Genomic DNA, 16,874 nt, shown 5'->3' on the forward strand with positions numbered 1-16,874 from the left:
AGGACAATAGTGATAACAAGAACTAAATCGTCTATTCGTCTATTCAAAACAACATGAAAATAAAATCGTCTCGCCAAGTCTCCCTCGCCAAACGACGAAGAAGGGCAAAGCACCCAAGTAGAATATATATACAACTACAAAATACTATTATCAGCACAAGTAAACGCCCCGTTGACCTTTGTCGTCGCAAACGTATTCATCAACGCATCAATACTAGCATACATGCCAGGTCCTACCATAAACAGCGTCACGCACATGATGAAGATGTTGAAAACGGCAGTTGCAATCTTCTTGCCGCTGGAGCGCCACTTGCCGTTCTTGTTGAGGTCGAACCAGAAGAGGACGGTGACACCCCAGGTAAACCAAGAGAGAAGCAAAGCGGCGGAGATATTGAGGAGGGAGCTGAAGACCGGGATCGCATTGGCGAGGATCCAGACGGTGATCCAGAAGAGGGATACGGAGAAGACCCAGATGAACCAATCAGTCTTCTTGCCGACGTCTGTGATGGCAATGGGATTGCGGCGGCGGTTGGAGGTGTTGTCGTTGGAGGTGATATCGACAATGGTGCCTGTTTTGTTTTGCTTGGATTGGCGAGTGCTGACTTGGCGGACAAAGTAAATGTGGAGGTAGCGTGCTGCTGTCATACCTGAGGATATATGTCAGTACGAAACACAATGTGGTTTCCGAGATGTTTCTTACCAAAAATAAGACCAGTGCCCAAGAGCCCCACGAAGATAACTCCATACGAGGCTTTAGCCAGGGTGGGACGAAGCGAGCCGAGTGCGGGCGATGCGACTTGCTCTCCGGATAGTGCGTACACAACTGCAGCAACAATGACGTAAATGGTAGTTGTCGCACACTTCTCGATAATGATAGCCTTGGGGTAATCGCGGGAGGGGTTCTCCATCTCCGCCAAGACTGTCGGGAATGCCTGGTTACCGCTAAAAGCAAATGCAATGTTGAGGAATGCAGAAACAGCTTGTGTAAAAGTCGGGCTACCGATGGCTTTGAGATTGAGCGCCGCTTCCGGGTTCCGTGGGCCTTGGACACCCAGAATGACCATGACCATGAGGACGGCGGCGAAGATAGAGAATGTGCAAGGCCACGAGGCCCATGATACAAAGCGCATGCTTCGAGGTACACACATGGCCCACATGACGACAGCCGCGACAACTGTGAAGGCAACCGTGCAGGTTGCGTGCTCGCTAATCGTGTTGAGACCGATGGAGATGGTGACGACAGCCGACGCGCTGATGAGCGCCATGTTGATGAGAAAGCCAATGGCAAACACAGCTTCGACCCAGGGCCCACCAAGGACGCGCCCATAGTCAACAATGTTCAGCATGTAAGGATATTTTCGCCAGTATTGAATCAGGTTGTAAGCAGTATACAGACTGAGCATACCCATACCAATAATGGCCACGATACCTGGGAAGAAACCAAGCGTGTTGAGTGCACTGGGTAATGACAGAATGCCAATTCCAATTTCGTTTGTCATGAAGATGATGACGGTTTGGGTCGTGTTCAGCTTCTTGGCTGGAGTATTGTTGGGAGAGATGCTGGCATTTCGGATATCTGCGACGTCGCCTAGGTTTGTGTCGTTTTGAGATGATGCGGAATCGAACTTTTCAGAGTCTGCTATGGTCTTATGTCGCAAAGGGTCTTCCGGATCGTGGGTCGGGTCTGCTGCAAGGGTGACTGTGGGTCGCTGGGCGGATATCGGGGGAGCATCAGTAGCTTTGGGCTTGTCGTCGACATCATGTGTTTGTTGCTTAGGAAGGTTGCCATGGGCAGACGCAAGAGGTTTCCCGTCCATGATTCAAGATGCAATCAAGCACTTACGCCTGCGTATACAGAGTTGGAGGAATGGGTCTAGTGAAAAGAAGTATGAAGGAATTGGCAAAGATTGAGGTTGAATTGATGACGTTGAAAAGATGTGAAGATGCGAAGAAGTTATGAATACAAGTAAAGAGCGAGATTAAAGGGTACGGCACAGTGTGGAGAGACCCAAAGACTTGGTGAATTACGTACTACCAAGGACGGTAGCTTGTCGTAGCGCGTCGCGGAAAGGTTGCATCCCTAATCGGGACTGTGCGCCAATGGCCAGATAGTGAAAATAACAGGGTCTTTCTCACGCGTGGAGACTGGTGGTCCGTATATCCACTTAGGGCATGTGGGTCTCCCCAGAAGCCGTGCAAACGAAGCTTTTAGTAAGAGAACAGGTGCTTAGCATCGTGATTCGCAAGGTCAAATCGACCCGCACCTATTCGAAACACAGCACAACAATCCCATGCAGTCGACCCCATGGTCAAGAGACGTGGTGGTGCGGAGAAAGGGTCCCAGTGACGTCTGACGTTGATCTTCTTCGGGAGTGACCGCACTAGCGAGAGCCGCACACCATGATGCGCGCCGAAGCAGGCCGGCCTTGGTTCCCGAGGTTGGCCGTCGTCATGGTTTGGCTGGGCAAGAGCAGTACGCTGGTTGGTCGCCTTACAGGTTCAGTCTCATGCCAGAACGACATGCAAGACTCGAGACCGCGTACGAGAGGAGATGGCTTCGGGAATGCCAGGGGCACCAACAACTTCCGGTGCGCTATTTTCTTCCAGAAGATGAAGCGAAGATGGGTCTGACAAGGACATATCCGATACTTGGGTGTTGCATTGGCCTTGAAGGCAAATTTTTACGCGATCAAACATTGGCGCAGGACAAAGGTGCATGTCTACCCAGTCAGAAGTGAGGCGTCTGAGTGCCAAGGACTTGTTAGTGAGGACTGGAAAGAGACAAACAGCGACCGCTGGCCTTAGGGTGGCCTCGCACCCGGTAACAGCCAACGTAGTGGGTGCCAAACGTGGTACTTTTGCGGGCACGCCGAGATTCTTTCCAGAGCTTGTTAACGGTGCTAGGCGAGGCAACGGCGCTGTATCAACAGGCATTGGTTTCTCCGTTTGGGATACCCCTCAAAATACCCGGATCTTGATGGAGAAGCCCAGCGGCAGTCGCGTGAGGGAGATATGGATCCACATTCGGAACAAAAGAATAGAGAGCTCTGGGTCCAAAGAAGCAACCCCTTATCGCTCTGGGGCAGGCACATTCAGGGACGTGTAGTACACGCTGTCTGCATCGTTAGCAAAGCGTGCGAATGAGCGTCCTAGGTATCAGTGTTGAGGTATCGCATAGGACGTATGTAGCATTTCTGTGGCGGGGTGGCATCCTGTCTCACAACTCCAATGGCTCTCGAGTGGCAACCGCAGGACATCAACCGAGATGAAAGGCCCTTTTTCCAAAACTAGAACCTATCAAGAGAGACGATCGCTGAAGAAGATGTATGCTGGATATCGAGATAGGAGCTGGCTAGCTTGGGGGGGGGGGGAGGAGTGTGGATGACAATTTCCTTGATAGCAATGGATGTGCAAGACGGCAGAGGAGAGAAGGTTACGCGTTCACGTGAGTCAAGCGCCAAGACCCAGACTGCCGATTTCCCGACATCGCATGGGCGAAGCGCGCAGTCAAAGCCACACAAAGCCGGGCGCCATGGACAGATTGTACACAGTAAGCAGCGCCTATGCACGAGAGGGGCCGAATTGCCAGTTAAAGGCCTGCGTGTACCGGATTTGCTGAGCAGAGCAATGCGATTGTAGGCGCAGGCGTGGCTAGGGCCTCCTGGCTTGCGTCACTCCTCTCGCACCCGTTGTTCCGGATGGGAGACGCCAAGCCGCGTGGGCCCCCAATCGTCGTCATCGCCATCTCCCACTGGTAGACGGCAGACAGCAGACAACAGGCAGGAGGCAAGGCAGGCTGTCAAGGAGCAGCAAAGCTCGGCTACTCTCTGCTTGGCATATCAAAGCCCTCCCCCAGACTGACCACACGCGAAAAGACGAAACAGAGGCGAGCTGGAACCCGTCTCCACCCTCTCTTTCCTCCCTCCCGTCACCCGCTGCCGTTGTCCGCTCCGTCTTTTTTCCCATCGTTTGGATCGAGCGCGTATTGTTGATCGACTCAGCCTGTGGCCCCCATTTCTTTTTTTGCGCTCTGTCCGTCGTCAATATCGTCTTACCATCCGCCATTTGCGCTGTTGCTCCCCAGTCGCTCTTTACTCCTCTCCACATACACCCACAATGATACCCCGGACTGCCCTATCGGCGCTTCTCTACGCAAGCACCGCCTTCGCTGTGTGTACCAAGCTCGAAGACTGCCCCCAGTTTGAGTCTCTCAAGACGGACGAATGCCAGACCTTCCACCACTTCCTCGCACGCGGCTCTACCTCTCCTTACCCGGGCCACGTCATCGAGACGGTCGGCAAGGTCTGCAATGCTCTCAACACCAAGGAGAACCCAAAGGCCTGCGGCTATGAAGATGTCCAGTACTGGGCCATGAACGGTGGAGAGAAGTGGTGCATATCGTCGCACGAGGGTGCCATGAACGGCGCCGAGCAGATGAGAAACTACACCCAGAGGTGTCCAGACAGCCACCTGATTGTCATGGGTTTTAGTCAGGGGGGTAGTGTCATGCTCGATGTCCTTGGTGGCGGTGGTGGTCCTCTCTGGGGGTGCGAACAAAAGTCGAATCCGAGCATGAACATCACCAGTCCTCCGGGCTCAAAGAGTATGTATCGCCTGTACGATCTGCATCTGCTCCGTATGCTAATTCCTTTCCAGTCGCAGCTGCACTCGTCTTTGGCCCCACACGGCGCTCCGCGAACCAGTCTTACACCCACGGCGGCGGCGAAATCTCAGATGGCAGTGCTCCTCGATCAGCGGAAGAGCTTGCAGGCCTCCAGCCCTATGCCGATGCCGGTATCCTTCGCGAATACTGCCAGCCAGGCGATCCCATCTGCGCTCCTCACACCGATAATAAGGACATGTCCAAGCACTTGAGCTATTTCGAACTCTATAGCGACGAGGCAGCCGAATGGGTCATTGATCTCGCTAGGAAGGCCGAGTCTGGCGACCGGACATCGGATGCGAAGAGCATGCTGCACCAGACCATTTCGCATCCCATTGCAAATGTCTTCATCGTTATCTTCGTGCTGTTCCTCGTATAGTAAGTCAATCTCTCACTCAGTCACGATTATACCATAGATGCGCAATAGACATTTGGGACCATTGAAGACTTGATTTTTCGCCGATACATGCATGAATACTCATACTGCACAGTTTTGCCGTCAGGAAATTCGCTGTCTGGAAGACAACTCGCTCTCCTATATATTCACGTGTCGACACTACCGAATCTGTCTAAGCAAATACGAGCCGCATACCCGAGTCTTTGCGACAAGCATTATGCATACTTGGCAATTTAGATTGTGGCGCCCTGCACTGCCCACCTTGCCGGGATAGGTGGGCGAAGCGCCAGCTGCACCATGGATCAAGGAAAAAATAGATTCACAGCAAGGTAATTGGAAGAAGAAGGAAAGAATAATCAAGGGGGAAAATTGGGGGGCACACGCAAAAGCTTCATATTTTGCTGTAATTTGCTCAGCGCCTAGATACCCTTCACTGTAGCATACTGTATTCTCTTAGCATACTTTATTACCAGCCGACTGGATTCGGCCAACCAAGATATTGAATTTTGTTATGGGATCGTGTTCTGTCAGTTGGAAGCAATATGTGGAAGCATGCATTGCAATATCTATCAAATGTTGGGTTCAGTATCTCCAGCCCACTTCGCACTACGACCTGATGTGGTGATAGCGCCTTGGCATAAATGCTCACTACTCATACGCTCTGCATACTGTGTGCTGATAGGTCAATGCAATGTGACTGCGCCCGTATAGTTCTTTGCTTCTTTTTGGATGATATTGAGATGATCATGCAGAGAGGAGGGATGTGGAAGGAAAGGAAAGGAGAGGATAAGAGGGGCATGGGTACATGAATAAGGCCAAAAGTTTATCATGACTTGCTTCTGGTACGACCAAGTATCTGGTATCACGTTTGTTGTGCTGCATGATTTACTTTTAACTCTATATCGCTTTACTCCGCGATCACTATGGTTCGATCACCCCGCTTCTTGTTACACTAATTTACCCTCGCAAAGCCCGTCGTGGGGAAAAGCAAGAATCTGGAGGCAATTCTTGAAAGGTTGTCTCTAAGTTTGTTCAGAGCAACAAAGCATTGGGGTACGGGGAAGATCAGCTCATGCACGAAACAGGCTTTCAATGTTTATCTCGCGTTGAGGTGTGGAAGCGATAGATTGGGATTGGCTGGGGTTCTGGGGATATACGAGTGAACCGTTCCAACTGACATGAACTGGTTGCAGGTCGCGAGACTAACAGTGCCGAAGCGAGACTTTGTTTCCCGCTAACAGAAGCTTACAGTTCCCTCAGTTATCGCCGCTTATCGCCCATGGCCAATATGCTCTGGATCTAAAGAGACCCATGGTTTCAACAGCCATACGATACTAGTCGTAGTAGTAGGGGGTTAGGCACTAGCATCGGGATTTCCCACGTGCTGACCATGGGGGAAGACAATTGTCATCCTCTAGTCCCGTATGAAGAGCACGATCATCGTGTTCAATTTACAAATCGCCGGATCTAAACGGCGTCAACACGAGATGCAAGAGCACAAAGACACGGATTGGGAGTGCATGCATGGGCATCAACCTCGAGAATGACGTAAATTGGGGTCCAAAAGGTCAGTAAAGGCACAGTTGATTGCCGGAAGCGTGCAGGCAATCTCAGTATACGAGTCATGGGTGAATGAATAGGCATGGTTCGGTACTAGCAGAGAGGGGGAAAGCCTTTGCGTTCACGATGGAGCGACAACTTTATGCATAGTTTGCAAAGAGTGGCGCGGAGAAGGAGTCGGTCGGAAATTTCTTTAGCCCGCATGCATGCACCCTGGGAAGGGCGCTAGCTGAATGCTCCGCTCGCTGCTAGTAAGCCCAATGGCGCTGGAATGGACTCGTGGAGGCCCTTCTCCTGAGCAGCAGCATTTTGCATGCAGCAACCATGTATACAAGACATGGTATTGTATGCCTTGTTGCCTCAGTGCATATATGGGTTTGAAGAATGCAACACAGCTGACACGACGTCTTCGTGCACGCAAAGTATCACGTCACATGTCGATAAGATAAAGCATCACGGGTGGAGATGATAGTATGGTTGATCAGGGGTAAAGCACGGACGCTGCCCCAGTCACCCTTGCATAATAGCATGCACATCTACAACTTCATTTGCCCATTCCGTTTCATAAACAATTCAAATGGCTTAGTCCGCGATCCTCTAGGTGCAAGAGGCGTGCACATAATAGCTAGCAAGGGCCCCGGATTCCATAGCCGCGGTTTTTCTAGCTTTCACTCAAGTCGCCCGCCCACCTCCTACTATTCAATCATCCCTACGCTTCCACGCGTCGGAGGGAGAGCAGTCATGGCCTTTGTCGCTGCCTTGTCCGATTTCTTTAGTTGCGGTAGGACGAGAAAGGCGCGCGAGCCTCCATTGGACCCCAACGACACAGCCTCGGAGCCTGTCACGCATGAAACTGCTACACCTACACTTGCGCTCCCACCCATTGACGAAAAAACAACTTTGGATGTCCATGTTCGCGAACCAGCCGACAAAGCAGGAGAGGCTGGTCGCATTCCCAGCATCCAACAGCCAGATGTCCGACCAACGTCTAACAGCCGGCACCGCAACTCGGCAGATGATAACATGGACATGTTTGTAGTGCAAGAGAAGGCCAAACCAAGCGCTGGATGGGTTGTTGAGCAACAAATCCTCGTCACCGCCATGCCCGCTGCTGTCACGGAAGAAGCAGAGAAGACCGCGTCCGTGCCTGAACCGGAACCAGAGTTTGAGACCACTACCATCACCCCACCTGTTCGCTGTGCGACTCCTGAGCAGGAGCCTTGGAACTCTACACCAGTCGCTCGCTCAGCAACACCTGAGCTTGCGCCTGAACCTGTGCCTGAGCCAGAGGTCTCCATCGTGACCCCCACCGTCCGACCAGTAACACCTGAGCCGGAAACCGCGGATATTGTGTCCGTCCGTAGTGCGACGCCCGAGATCGAGGCCGTCGCTCCCCAACTCGCCATTCCTGAACCGGAGGAATTCTCACTCCCGGCATTTGAGGAACTGGTGCCATCTATCCCGGAACCCGAAATTGTGGTCCGGCAACTCCCGGCCGCTAGCAAGAGGACTACGCCCGTGACCTTCCTCAACATGCCTCCAGGTACGTTCATCTCTTGATTATGTCATGGAGGAAAATGCTAATAGTACGCAGAGGTACGAAACAAGATCTACGAGCAGATGAACGAGGATGGTCCTATCAGGATGTGCCGTTCTGACGACCCTGCCTTGGCGCTTCGTGATGGTGAATCTGCGCGTGCGCAGCGCCGTCAATTCTACAACCTTACCCAAGTGTGCCGGGAGATCCGTAATGAGTTCTTGCCTGTATACGCGCGCAAGACCGAGTACATCATCGACCTGTGGGGCCAGAGGGCCAACCTTTCCAAGGTAGAGACCCTCAATGCCAAGGTTTCCATGGACATTGATGCTGCCTGCTTCGACATGGAGCCCATTGACCTCCTCCCCCTTCTCCGATGCCTTGTCCGCGCTGGCCGAACCGACTGCCGCTTCACCTCAACCGAGGGCGTCGTATTCAGGAGCATCTCAGAAATCGTCGACGAGCTCAACAAGCTCCTCCCCGCCGCCAACGGCAGCAACAAGAACTGGCTCGAGGCTATCAGCGGACCCATGAAAAGGATTGATCTTCACCTCTTCCCCCACGACGACATCCGACAGTACTACCGATTCCGCGGTGCTGAGCCCCTCGTCCGCGTAGTATACCCATCTGCCAAGAGCGAGGAGTGGATGAAGCGGGCTTCCAAGTCGCAAGAGTACGAGGCTTACCTGAGGAAGACTGGCCTCGACAAGTTCGAGATGCACGTTGTCATTGGTCATGCTTCTCGACGCACCACCAACGAAGGCCGTCTGCCTCTTGACTGGCGCATGAGCTACCAGCTCCGTCAATCCACGGACCGCGCTCCCCGACTCTCCATGGAGATTGCAGCAGCTCGCATGTCGATTGACCGATCGCCTCGCCGGTAATAAAAAAATATATTTGATATGAAAAGTTTTAGCGTAAGCGGACGGGAGCGTGGTTGATTACTTTTCTGGCGTTTTTTTTTAAACTCTCTTTCATGATTAAGATTTGATGTATGAGTTCAGGCAAACTACGGTTTTTCCGCCGAACAGGATACGAGGGAGGTTTCTCAGGTTTGCGCATAACATACCCCAATTTTTAGCTTGTAATGTTTTTCCGTTAGGGAAGGAGGAAGAAGAAGAAGAAGGGGGAGGATACGTTGCTCGTTTGCGACACGTCATGCAGAAGAAGGAATTTCCTCGGATGAGATGAGCTGATGGCTTTTCGTTGGAAACTTTGCTACAAGGACCAATGTCCTGTTCGCATCTCTCCATCCCCCTTTTTAATGTTCATTTCTTTTTAACGCCCTAAAGAACATATCCTTTTTGCATACCCGTCTTCTTTGTGAATCTTTCTCTTCCTTGGCTTTTTGTGACTGTGGGTTGTGCGTATGTCCAAGTGCACGGCTTACAGGCACGCATACCTGTAATATGCTTTGAGTTCACTAGTAATGCTGTGGTTTTAGGAAGCCACTACGATTACTATGGAAAGTTTTAAGAATGAAAATGTCATTTCAAATTTCAATCTCAGAGGGACATCCCGAACAATGCCAATTCCCCCTTCCCCCGTTTCCCCATCTCCACACACACACACACACATCACCCAAGAACTCGCAGCGGACAAGATCTACTCCGAAAAGCACACCCCCCTCCACTCCCGCCCCCATGCAAAGCACGCCACGTGCACCTTGGCAAAACCACACTTTATTCCCGCATTCCTTACTTTTCCTTATCAAAAAAACGCTTTACCAGCAAATTAATCTAAATTTGTTCAAAACTAGCCGTTTCTATGTTTGAAAGTGCGCGAGAACCTTGCGTACCTGCCCGTTTAGTCCTTTTGGTCCGGCATTCGTGCCTAGTAACCTTGTCGCTTTGCACCACATGGGCACATGACAAAAGTTCGCCTGGGCACATACTACACACACATGCAACATGGTAAACAGGAATTATTTGAATCCTTCTGAAAGTAAAATGCCCTGGAGGGAATTCTTTATGGTCTTGGCTGCGGCGCCGAAACAATGATATGGTCAACCCCACCAATCACAGCGCGGTGTGATCATGTTTGTTTAACCTTGTTATGGCATTTCTTCCGCCCATGCCCCCCTCCCCCCTCATAATCGAACTTTTTTGACATGTGGGCGTTTTTTTTTGTGCAATAGAACGTGCATGTGTAGGGCTGCCATTGTCTCGGGGTATGTACTAACTAAAAGTCACCACCCCTTCCCCTCCAATCTTTTTTTCGGGGCCTTGTTATGAGGACTTGGCATGGGCTAAGAGATGGTTGGCGGGTAATGAAGGGGCTCTTGGTGTGGATATAGTAGTGTGGGAAGAGAGGTAGTACAAAAGTGTCGTCTTGCCCCGTGAAAAGGTAGCTATATGCTGCTCGCTCGACTTTTCTTTTCTAAGGGCTACTGGACTGGCGATTTTTTTGGCTTGAGTATCTCAAGGCCTCGTTATTCGCTCGCTCTCGCTCTCTGTTGGCTGCAGCCCAATCGAGATGCGTTGTCTCGCCGCCCTCACAACGTTGCTTCTCGCCCCAACTGCTGTATTCGCAGCTTGGGGCTGGACAGATGATGGGAAGAACTATGTTATCGATACTAACGCCAACTTGGTTGTCAAAGTCAGCAAATCCAACGCTGATATGACTTCGATCAAGTACCGCGGCGTCGAGTACAATGGTCAGAATGGCAAGAACTCGCACGTGGAGTCTGGACTTGCGCCCGGCACTGTCACCATCAAGCAATACACCTCCCCGGCCAACATCATCAGAGTTACCATGAAAGTTGGGACTCTCACTCATACGCTCGTCTTCCGCTATGGCAACCCGAATGTGTACATTTTTATGAACAAGAGGGATACGAGCATCACTGTGTCACGTTACATTGTCCGCATCCCTGCAAACATCTTCACGAACAATGTCAACGAGGATACCGACTGGATTCCCAACGGTGCACCGGCTATCGAATCTGGTGATATCAACGGCGTCAACGGTCAAACATGGTCGAAGCACTATTCTGGAAAAAAGTATGGTCGCACTATAGACTACGACTATGTCGGTTACACCAACAATAATGTTGGCATGTACCTGATCCGCTCAAACCACGAGAAAGCGTCTGGAGGTCCTTTCTTCAGAAGTTTAATCCGTCGCGGCGGCGATGGCGGACCGGATCTCTACGACATTTACCAGTACAACATGGGTACGTTGAATTTCACACTTGACTCATCCAGACTTTCACTGATCCATCACAGGCCACACCGACCCCATGCGACTCGGCCTGCAAGGCCCATCAGTTCTCCACTTCACCGACAACGGCGCAGCACCCAACCACAACCTCTTTGCCCGCAACGCCAACTGGGACTGGTTCGACTCCCTTGAAATCGAAGACTGGGTCCCTGCCAGCCGCCGCGGCGCCGTTGCCGGCGTTGGCCTCGCCAACATGAAGAGCGGCTTCCAGTACGTCGTTGGCTTGAAAAATGACCAAGCCCAATACTGGACCATTGCAACCGGCGCATGGCGCATCAGCAACGCCTTGCCTGGCACTTACACCTTGACCGTCTACAAAGGCGTAAGTAGCCCATCCCCCTCTCCCCCTTTTTCCCAAAAAAAATTCTAACACAATTTCTTGCGTAGGAACTCGAAGTCCACACCAGCACCGTAACCATCTCCCCAGGCTCCACCGCAACCCGCAACACAATCACCCTCGTCGACCCCAACGACACCCCCACCATCTGGCGCATCGGCGACTGGGACGGCACCCCCCGGGGCCTCCTCAACTTCCAAGACACCCCCATGAAACCCACCTACATGCACCCCTCCGACTCCCGTCTCGCAAAATGGGACGCAGGCAACTTCATCGTCGGCACAACCCCCATCTCCGGTTTCCCAGCCTACATCTGGAAAGACATTAACAACGACCATCTCGTTTATTTCCGCCTTACCGATGCCCAGCTTGCACGCGGAGCCAAGATCCGTATCGGAGTTACGCAGGGTCAGGCGGGCGGGAGACCGACTGTTGCGGTGAATGCGTGGGTGGCTAAATTACCGGCTGATAAGGGTCAGGGTGATACGAGGAGTCTGACAGTGGGCACGTATAGAGGGAATAATTATGTCTATGAGTTTGAGGTCCCGGCTAGTGCGTGGGTGGCGAGTGCGAGGGAGTATCAGATTCTCAAGATTACGGTTATATCGGGGAAGACGGCTGCGGGGTATTTGAGTCCGGCGGTGAGTTTTGATGCTGTTGAGTTGATTGGGTTGTAAAGGTGGGTGGGAAGAAGGGGGTTGTTTTTGATTTCGCCTGTATATAGTTGAGGTGCTGTGTGTATATAAAGTTGGGAGGGGAGGTGTACGGGTAAGAGAACAGGAATGTTCGTATGAATGTCTACCGACCTTTTTTTTCGATCAATGTACGAAGTAGACTAGCCCATCTGGTAATTCAAAGCTATCTATCTAGCTAGAGAAAAGCCATTGCAAAGAAGCTTCAGACTACCGAAAAAGCGCACGTGGGAATACGAAAAGTACGAAGCTCTAAATTACTACAAAGAAAAAACCGCTAAACTACATCATGCTGTTCTCATGTGATAATACTGAGCAAATTATCCCAACGCCCGCATCATCATTTTTGTTTGCCTCAAAACACCATTAAACCCGCTTTCAATGCAACCCTCACACTCATATCCTCTGTATCTCCTGTGACCAACTCTGCACCGTCTGTCCCTCAGGAAACATACCATGAACAACCTTACCAGTCTTTGTATCGTAATGCGCGCCTGGGGGTAGTTGCATGGACATGACACTGGGACTTGGACCAGCATTGCCATTCTGTCTGGGATCCAAAAACTGTCCACCTCCTTCATTCATTTCCGGGCGCTGAGGCTGAGAATTCGACCTCATGCGGAGATTGGATTGGTCGTAGGGACTGGGCATACGGGTGTCGGGCTGGAAGGTTGCTGCGCGGTGGGGTTCGGAAGAAGGAGGTTGCCATTGGCTTCTTCCCGTTGTTGTGTCGACGTAATACCATCGCTGGCTTTGTGAATCGTAGTTTTGGATCCAACCGGCTGGCAACATGGATCCAAGGGGCGGGTGATGTTGGTCATGAGGAGGAGCCGGGCTTCCGGGGTATCCTCCTTGTGATGACACACGCCCGTGCTGTCGTGATTGGCTCATCTGATGATATCCATTTGCGCGAGGCGGTGATCTGTTGCCGCGCTTTTGTTGCTCGAACTTTTGAATTTGTTTCGTGATGTAGTCGTCTGCGCGTTGAAGGTAGGCGTCGAATGCCATTTTAGCGTTAGATCTGGGTGCTAGCTCGATGTGAGACTTGATTGATTGGTTTGTAGATTAAGAAAACGGCGCTGGACCCAAAGTAGTAATTCTTGTTCGCGGGAGACGTTTCACAGCCACATCTCGGTGGGAAGCCTACCGCCATATATAATGGCTTCCGGTCCTTTCCCCACGGTATGCGTCAGCCACTGTTTAGCCACATGAAGCCAACAGCACTAAACACTTGACAAAGCTTGACTAGCCGCGCCATCACTTTGCATTAATTTTGCACGCGGCGCCACATTTTTCCCTGGATTAGTCTGGTTGGGATGGCGCATGCAAATGTCCGATTGGTGCAGAGGGGGGCTCGTACGGAAGAAACGGGATTGTGGCTCTTGTCATGTGGCTTTAAGGCCCACTAGCTTGCCGATTTCCGTGGCGCATGCGAGCAGGCGCGATACCCACTGCTAGTGTTGTTACAGACCGCTGCATGAACAACTGGGTTGAGTTAATAATCCATGTGCATACTTTGTTGTTGAATTCAAAAAAGTCGTAGTCGAGTCTTTATCGGTGTCTTGTCGGCGGTCCTTTCATAATCCCGCCTCGGTCTCTCTTTACGAATCCCCGACAGAATAAATATAGCCCAATGATAACACAAGAAGAACGAGAAGGAAATATCACGCACATGACACCCAGGCCGAAGGAATCCGGCGCCCCTCTCCAGAGCCGCATTTGTCGGTCAGCGACACGCAAACAGCTCTCCTCGTCATGCCTGTCATTAGCTGCCGGAGCACCGTTTTGTGAAATTAGGTTTCGATGCAGGGAACATACGTACAGAGAAGCACAGGCTGAGAAAGCTTAGCAGCAAACTCGGGTTGGGTGATTGTTCAATGCCATCGTTACTTGATATATGTTCGACCACACTGGCTGTCGCAAAATAGCGCTGACCCGGGTACCAGGTTATTCTCTAGTGGTGTAATCGGATTCGACGGACGGCACTGATGACGGCAGAATTAAATACCCCAGGCGCTGATGTAGTCTTTTGTAAAGTTTGAAGGTAGACAACTGAATGTTCTTTACCTCTAACCGCCCAGGGAGACTCTTTTTTTGACGTGTTCATTTTGAACGGTGTGACTGGCGTTATCATTTCGCGTCAGTCCCTTAAATTGTCGATCAAGATGTAGCCGCATATTCATCAGCCGACTCATTGCTTTTGTTCATTCGTATTCCGGACCGTTGCTGCCGTAGGTCGGCTCCCACCTTCGACATGATCTGCTGTGTGTTAAACAGCGGAACCAATAAAGACGCTCTAACTCTCAACCAGGACAAAAGCAAGGCTCCTCCGCGCGAAATGATATCCTTCGTGCAGGCCTGACGTCGATGCACCTGCGTAAGCGGTAACTATGTCAGAGACTTTGGGTGACCAATCACTCTCCGGCAATGACCGCTTGTCGCGCTCTCTGCTTCGTATGTTTGCGTCTGCATGGAACGAGCGGAAGCCAGTCTCAAATCGTCAGCGTTCGTAAGCTTGGAGAAACCTTGACTTCATTAGCACTGTCGTTGCCTGCCTCACAAGTCCATTGGGTCACAAATATGACATCAACGTCACGTGAATTCACGGATGTGATTGGGTCAAACATAAGATGATGTTGTTGGGCCTCCCAAGCCCAGACAAAGCTACTTTTGATCCAATAGAAAAAGAATGGCCACTCGCATAGGTGTATCACACAAATCACTTCGATACCTTTATGAAGTCGCGACGGAGCCACTTCGGTGCACCCCTTCTAACAAAGATCATGTCGTTTTCCGTGTCGAGTCCCAATGCACTGAACCACTGGAGCGCTTCTTCTGGTACATGCGGTAGCCTGGTAACAGAAATCGCACATTGTTTGATCCAGGGAGTTGGGCATTTAGGATCCAGGACCAGGCGCATTCCGAACACACTCGGTTCTTTTAACTCGACGCTCTTGAACTCGTTGTTGACTGCGGCCCTCCACTCTGGTTCATAGCCAAGGAATAATTCGTTGAAAATGGCGCCACCTTTGCCGTTAAATTCAAAGTCTATGCCAGGCGTATTGAAGAGCCTGGCTAGAAGAGGCCGGATTTCGATGGGCGTGTCATATTTGCCACGTCGCTCCACGTCGGTGCGAATCGTAAGCCAAGCGACAATGTTTTCGCGGTGAACAACACTTGATCCAGAATCTGGATAAATAGCATCGAGGTAGTCCTGCGCATCACGGATGTGCACTGAAATGGCGCGATCCTTCAGGTACAATGGACGAAACTCCTTCCGCGTTTGGCGAGAGACCTGGGTCAAGCTGTAGTAACCACGCGCTGCCCAGAAAGCATCACTTGTGGTTGTTGTGCTGCGTCGGCTCACTTCCTTTTCGATGAGTCGGTCCTTGTCATATGCGCAAATTGCATATATTCTGTCGCGCACCTCTACGCGCCTGTAAGCTGAGAACGCATCATGCCGAGGTTGTTTGCTGTACCTAGCGGAAGGTCGGAAAAGCCCGCAAACTTCTTGTGATTAACGGTAGAAGGGTTGGATGACATAGTGACACTCATTTTGCTGGAACTGTCAACTTTTGCGATGCGCAAAGATTCTCTTGGGGTTTGCGAAGATTGAGAAGTGATGCGGAAAGGGAGGCATATTGAGGAAGGTGAACAGTGGAGAACGCTCTTCCTAACCTGATTAGGCAGGAGGCAATTGGGCGCCGTAAGAAAGATACGTAATTTTGTTGCCTCCTGAATTACATACCAATAATAGTCTCCTCCTCATACATCATGTCCGAACGAAAAGAACCTGTTTATTGAGTCGGCAGGAATTACATTTGTCGTGCGTTGTTCGCCATTATTTCTCAGACACTTACTAGGAAGTCATTGTATTGGTGGCATAATGTGCGATCAGTCATAGGCCACCCCCCTCGTATCTTATATATCGATGATTCATGTCGCCCGACGGCTGGATATCTTCTAAAGCAACCCAGCCCCAGAATCATGCAAATCAGGGAAGTGTCCCTACAAAACATTGCACCGTAGGTTGGACATGCCGCTAGTACTTGACATCTATTTAAGAAATGTCAATTGTCCAATCAACACCCAGTTTGGCTGCACGCTCCCTATTCGACACTGTTTTTATTTTATTTTCTATTGCCTGCCGTTGCTCGTAATAGACTCTAGGCGCAAGTCGATTATCTGACACAATAGCGGCTCTTCATTATGGGAAGTTCAGCTCAAAGCCTACTGCTTCCACAACGCTGGCATATTTAATATCGATGGTTTTATACCCGATGATATGGGACATGCTCACGATATTCTGAGAAGACTGCACTAAGAGAACATGAACCGCCATTATGTAATGAGGAAAGTCCATTGAGCCTGGGAAGGTACTTCAGCCCAGCTATGTGAGTAAAAGTGAGAGGGGGCTCCTCCTTAGTTTGATATAGATTTTCGCAATCAGCAGCGTCTCCAGAATCA

At 51.0% G+C, this 16,874-nt stretch overlaps 8 protein-coding genes across 8 annotated transcripts; 5 read left to right on the forward strand and 3 right to left on the reverse strand.

The window, feature by feature from the left end:
- Positions 1-134: 134 nt before the first annotated feature.
- Positions 135-1,816, reverse strand: COCCADRAFT_32641 (uncharacterized protein; the record flags this gene model as incomplete). Its single annotated transcript, XM_007709291.1, has 3 exons — positions 135-499; positions 593-646; positions 700-1,816. 3 exons carry the CDS (start codon positions 1,814-1,816, stop codon positions 135-137), a joined length of 1,536 nt encoding a protein of 511 aa, XP_007707481.1.
- Positions 1,817-2,399: 583 nt separating this feature from the next.
- Positions 2,400-3,105, forward strand: COCCADRAFT_22303 (uncharacterized protein; the record flags this gene model as incomplete). The annotated part of the gene is made up of 2 exons (XM_007709266.1): positions 2,400-2,587; positions 2,673-3,105. 2 exons carry the CDS (start codon positions 2,400-2,402, stop codon positions 3,103-3,105), a joined length of 621 nt encoding a protein of 206 aa, XP_007707456.1.
- Positions 3,106-4,115: 1,010 nt separating this feature from the next.
- Positions 4,116-5,235, forward strand: COCCADRAFT_987 (carbohydrate esterase family 5 protein; the record flags this gene model as incomplete). Its single annotated transcript, XM_007709235.1, has 3 exons — positions 4,116-4,602; positions 4,656-5,040; positions 5,154-5,235. 3 exons carry the CDS (start codon positions 4,116-4,118, stop codon positions 5,233-5,235), a joined length of 954 nt encoding a protein of 317 aa, XP_007707425.1.
- A 2,125-nt stretch (positions 5,236-7,360) lies between these two features.
- Positions 7,361-9,040, forward strand: COCCADRAFT_988 (uncharacterized protein; the record flags this gene model as incomplete). The annotated part of the gene is made up of 2 exons (XM_007709236.1): positions 7,361-8,162; positions 8,214-9,040. 2 exons carry the CDS (start codon positions 7,361-7,363, stop codon positions 9,038-9,040), a joined length of 1,629 nt encoding a protein of 542 aa, XP_007707426.1.
- A 1,591-nt stretch (positions 9,041-10,631) lies between these two features.
- COCCADRAFT_83548 (polysaccharide lyase family 4 protein) lies at positions 10,632-12,392 on the forward strand (the record flags this gene model as incomplete). Its single annotated transcript, XM_007709319.1, has 3 exons — positions 10,632-11,331; positions 11,384-11,700; positions 11,766-12,392. The coding sequence occupies 3 exons, from the start codon at positions 10,632-10,634 to the stop codon at positions 12,390-12,392; spliced, it is 1,644 nt and encodes a 547-aa protein (XP_007707509.1).
- A 411-nt stretch (positions 12,393-12,803) lies between these two features.
- On the reverse strand, positions 12,804-13,415 carry COCCADRAFT_22307 (uncharacterized protein; the record flags this gene model as incomplete). The annotated part of the gene is made up of 1 exon (XM_007709267.1): positions 12,804-13,415. One exon carries the CDS (start codon positions 13,413-13,415, stop codon positions 12,804-12,806), a length of 612 nt encoding a protein of 203 aa, XP_007707457.1.
- Positions 13,416-14,040: 625 nt separating this feature from the next.
- COCCADRAFT_32647 (uncharacterized protein) lies at positions 14,041-14,396 on the forward strand (the record flags this gene model as incomplete). The annotated part of the gene is made up of 2 exons (XM_007709292.1): positions 14,041-14,204; positions 14,336-14,396. 2 exons carry the CDS (start codon positions 14,041-14,043, stop codon positions 14,394-14,396), a joined length of 225 nt encoding a protein of 74 aa, XP_007707482.1.
- A 730-nt stretch (positions 14,397-15,126) lies between these two features.
- On the reverse strand, positions 15,127-15,950 carry COCCADRAFT_991 (uncharacterized protein; the record flags this gene model as incomplete). The annotated part of the gene is made up of 2 exons (XM_007709237.1): positions 15,127-15,836; positions 15,887-15,950. The coding sequence occupies 2 exons, from the start codon at positions 15,948-15,950 to the stop codon at positions 15,127-15,129; spliced, it is 774 nt and encodes a 257-aa protein (XP_007707427.1).
- Between the last annotated feature and the right edge of the window lie 924 nt (positions 15,951-16,874).

Source organism: Bipolaris zeicola, assembly GCF_000523435.1.
Source record: "Bipolaris zeicola 26-R-13 unplaced genomic scaffold scaffold_7, whole genome shotgun sequence".
Classification (NCBI taxonomy): Eukaryota; Fungi; Ascomycota; class Dothideomycetes; order Pleosporales; family Pleosporaceae; genus Bipolaris; species Bipolaris zeicola.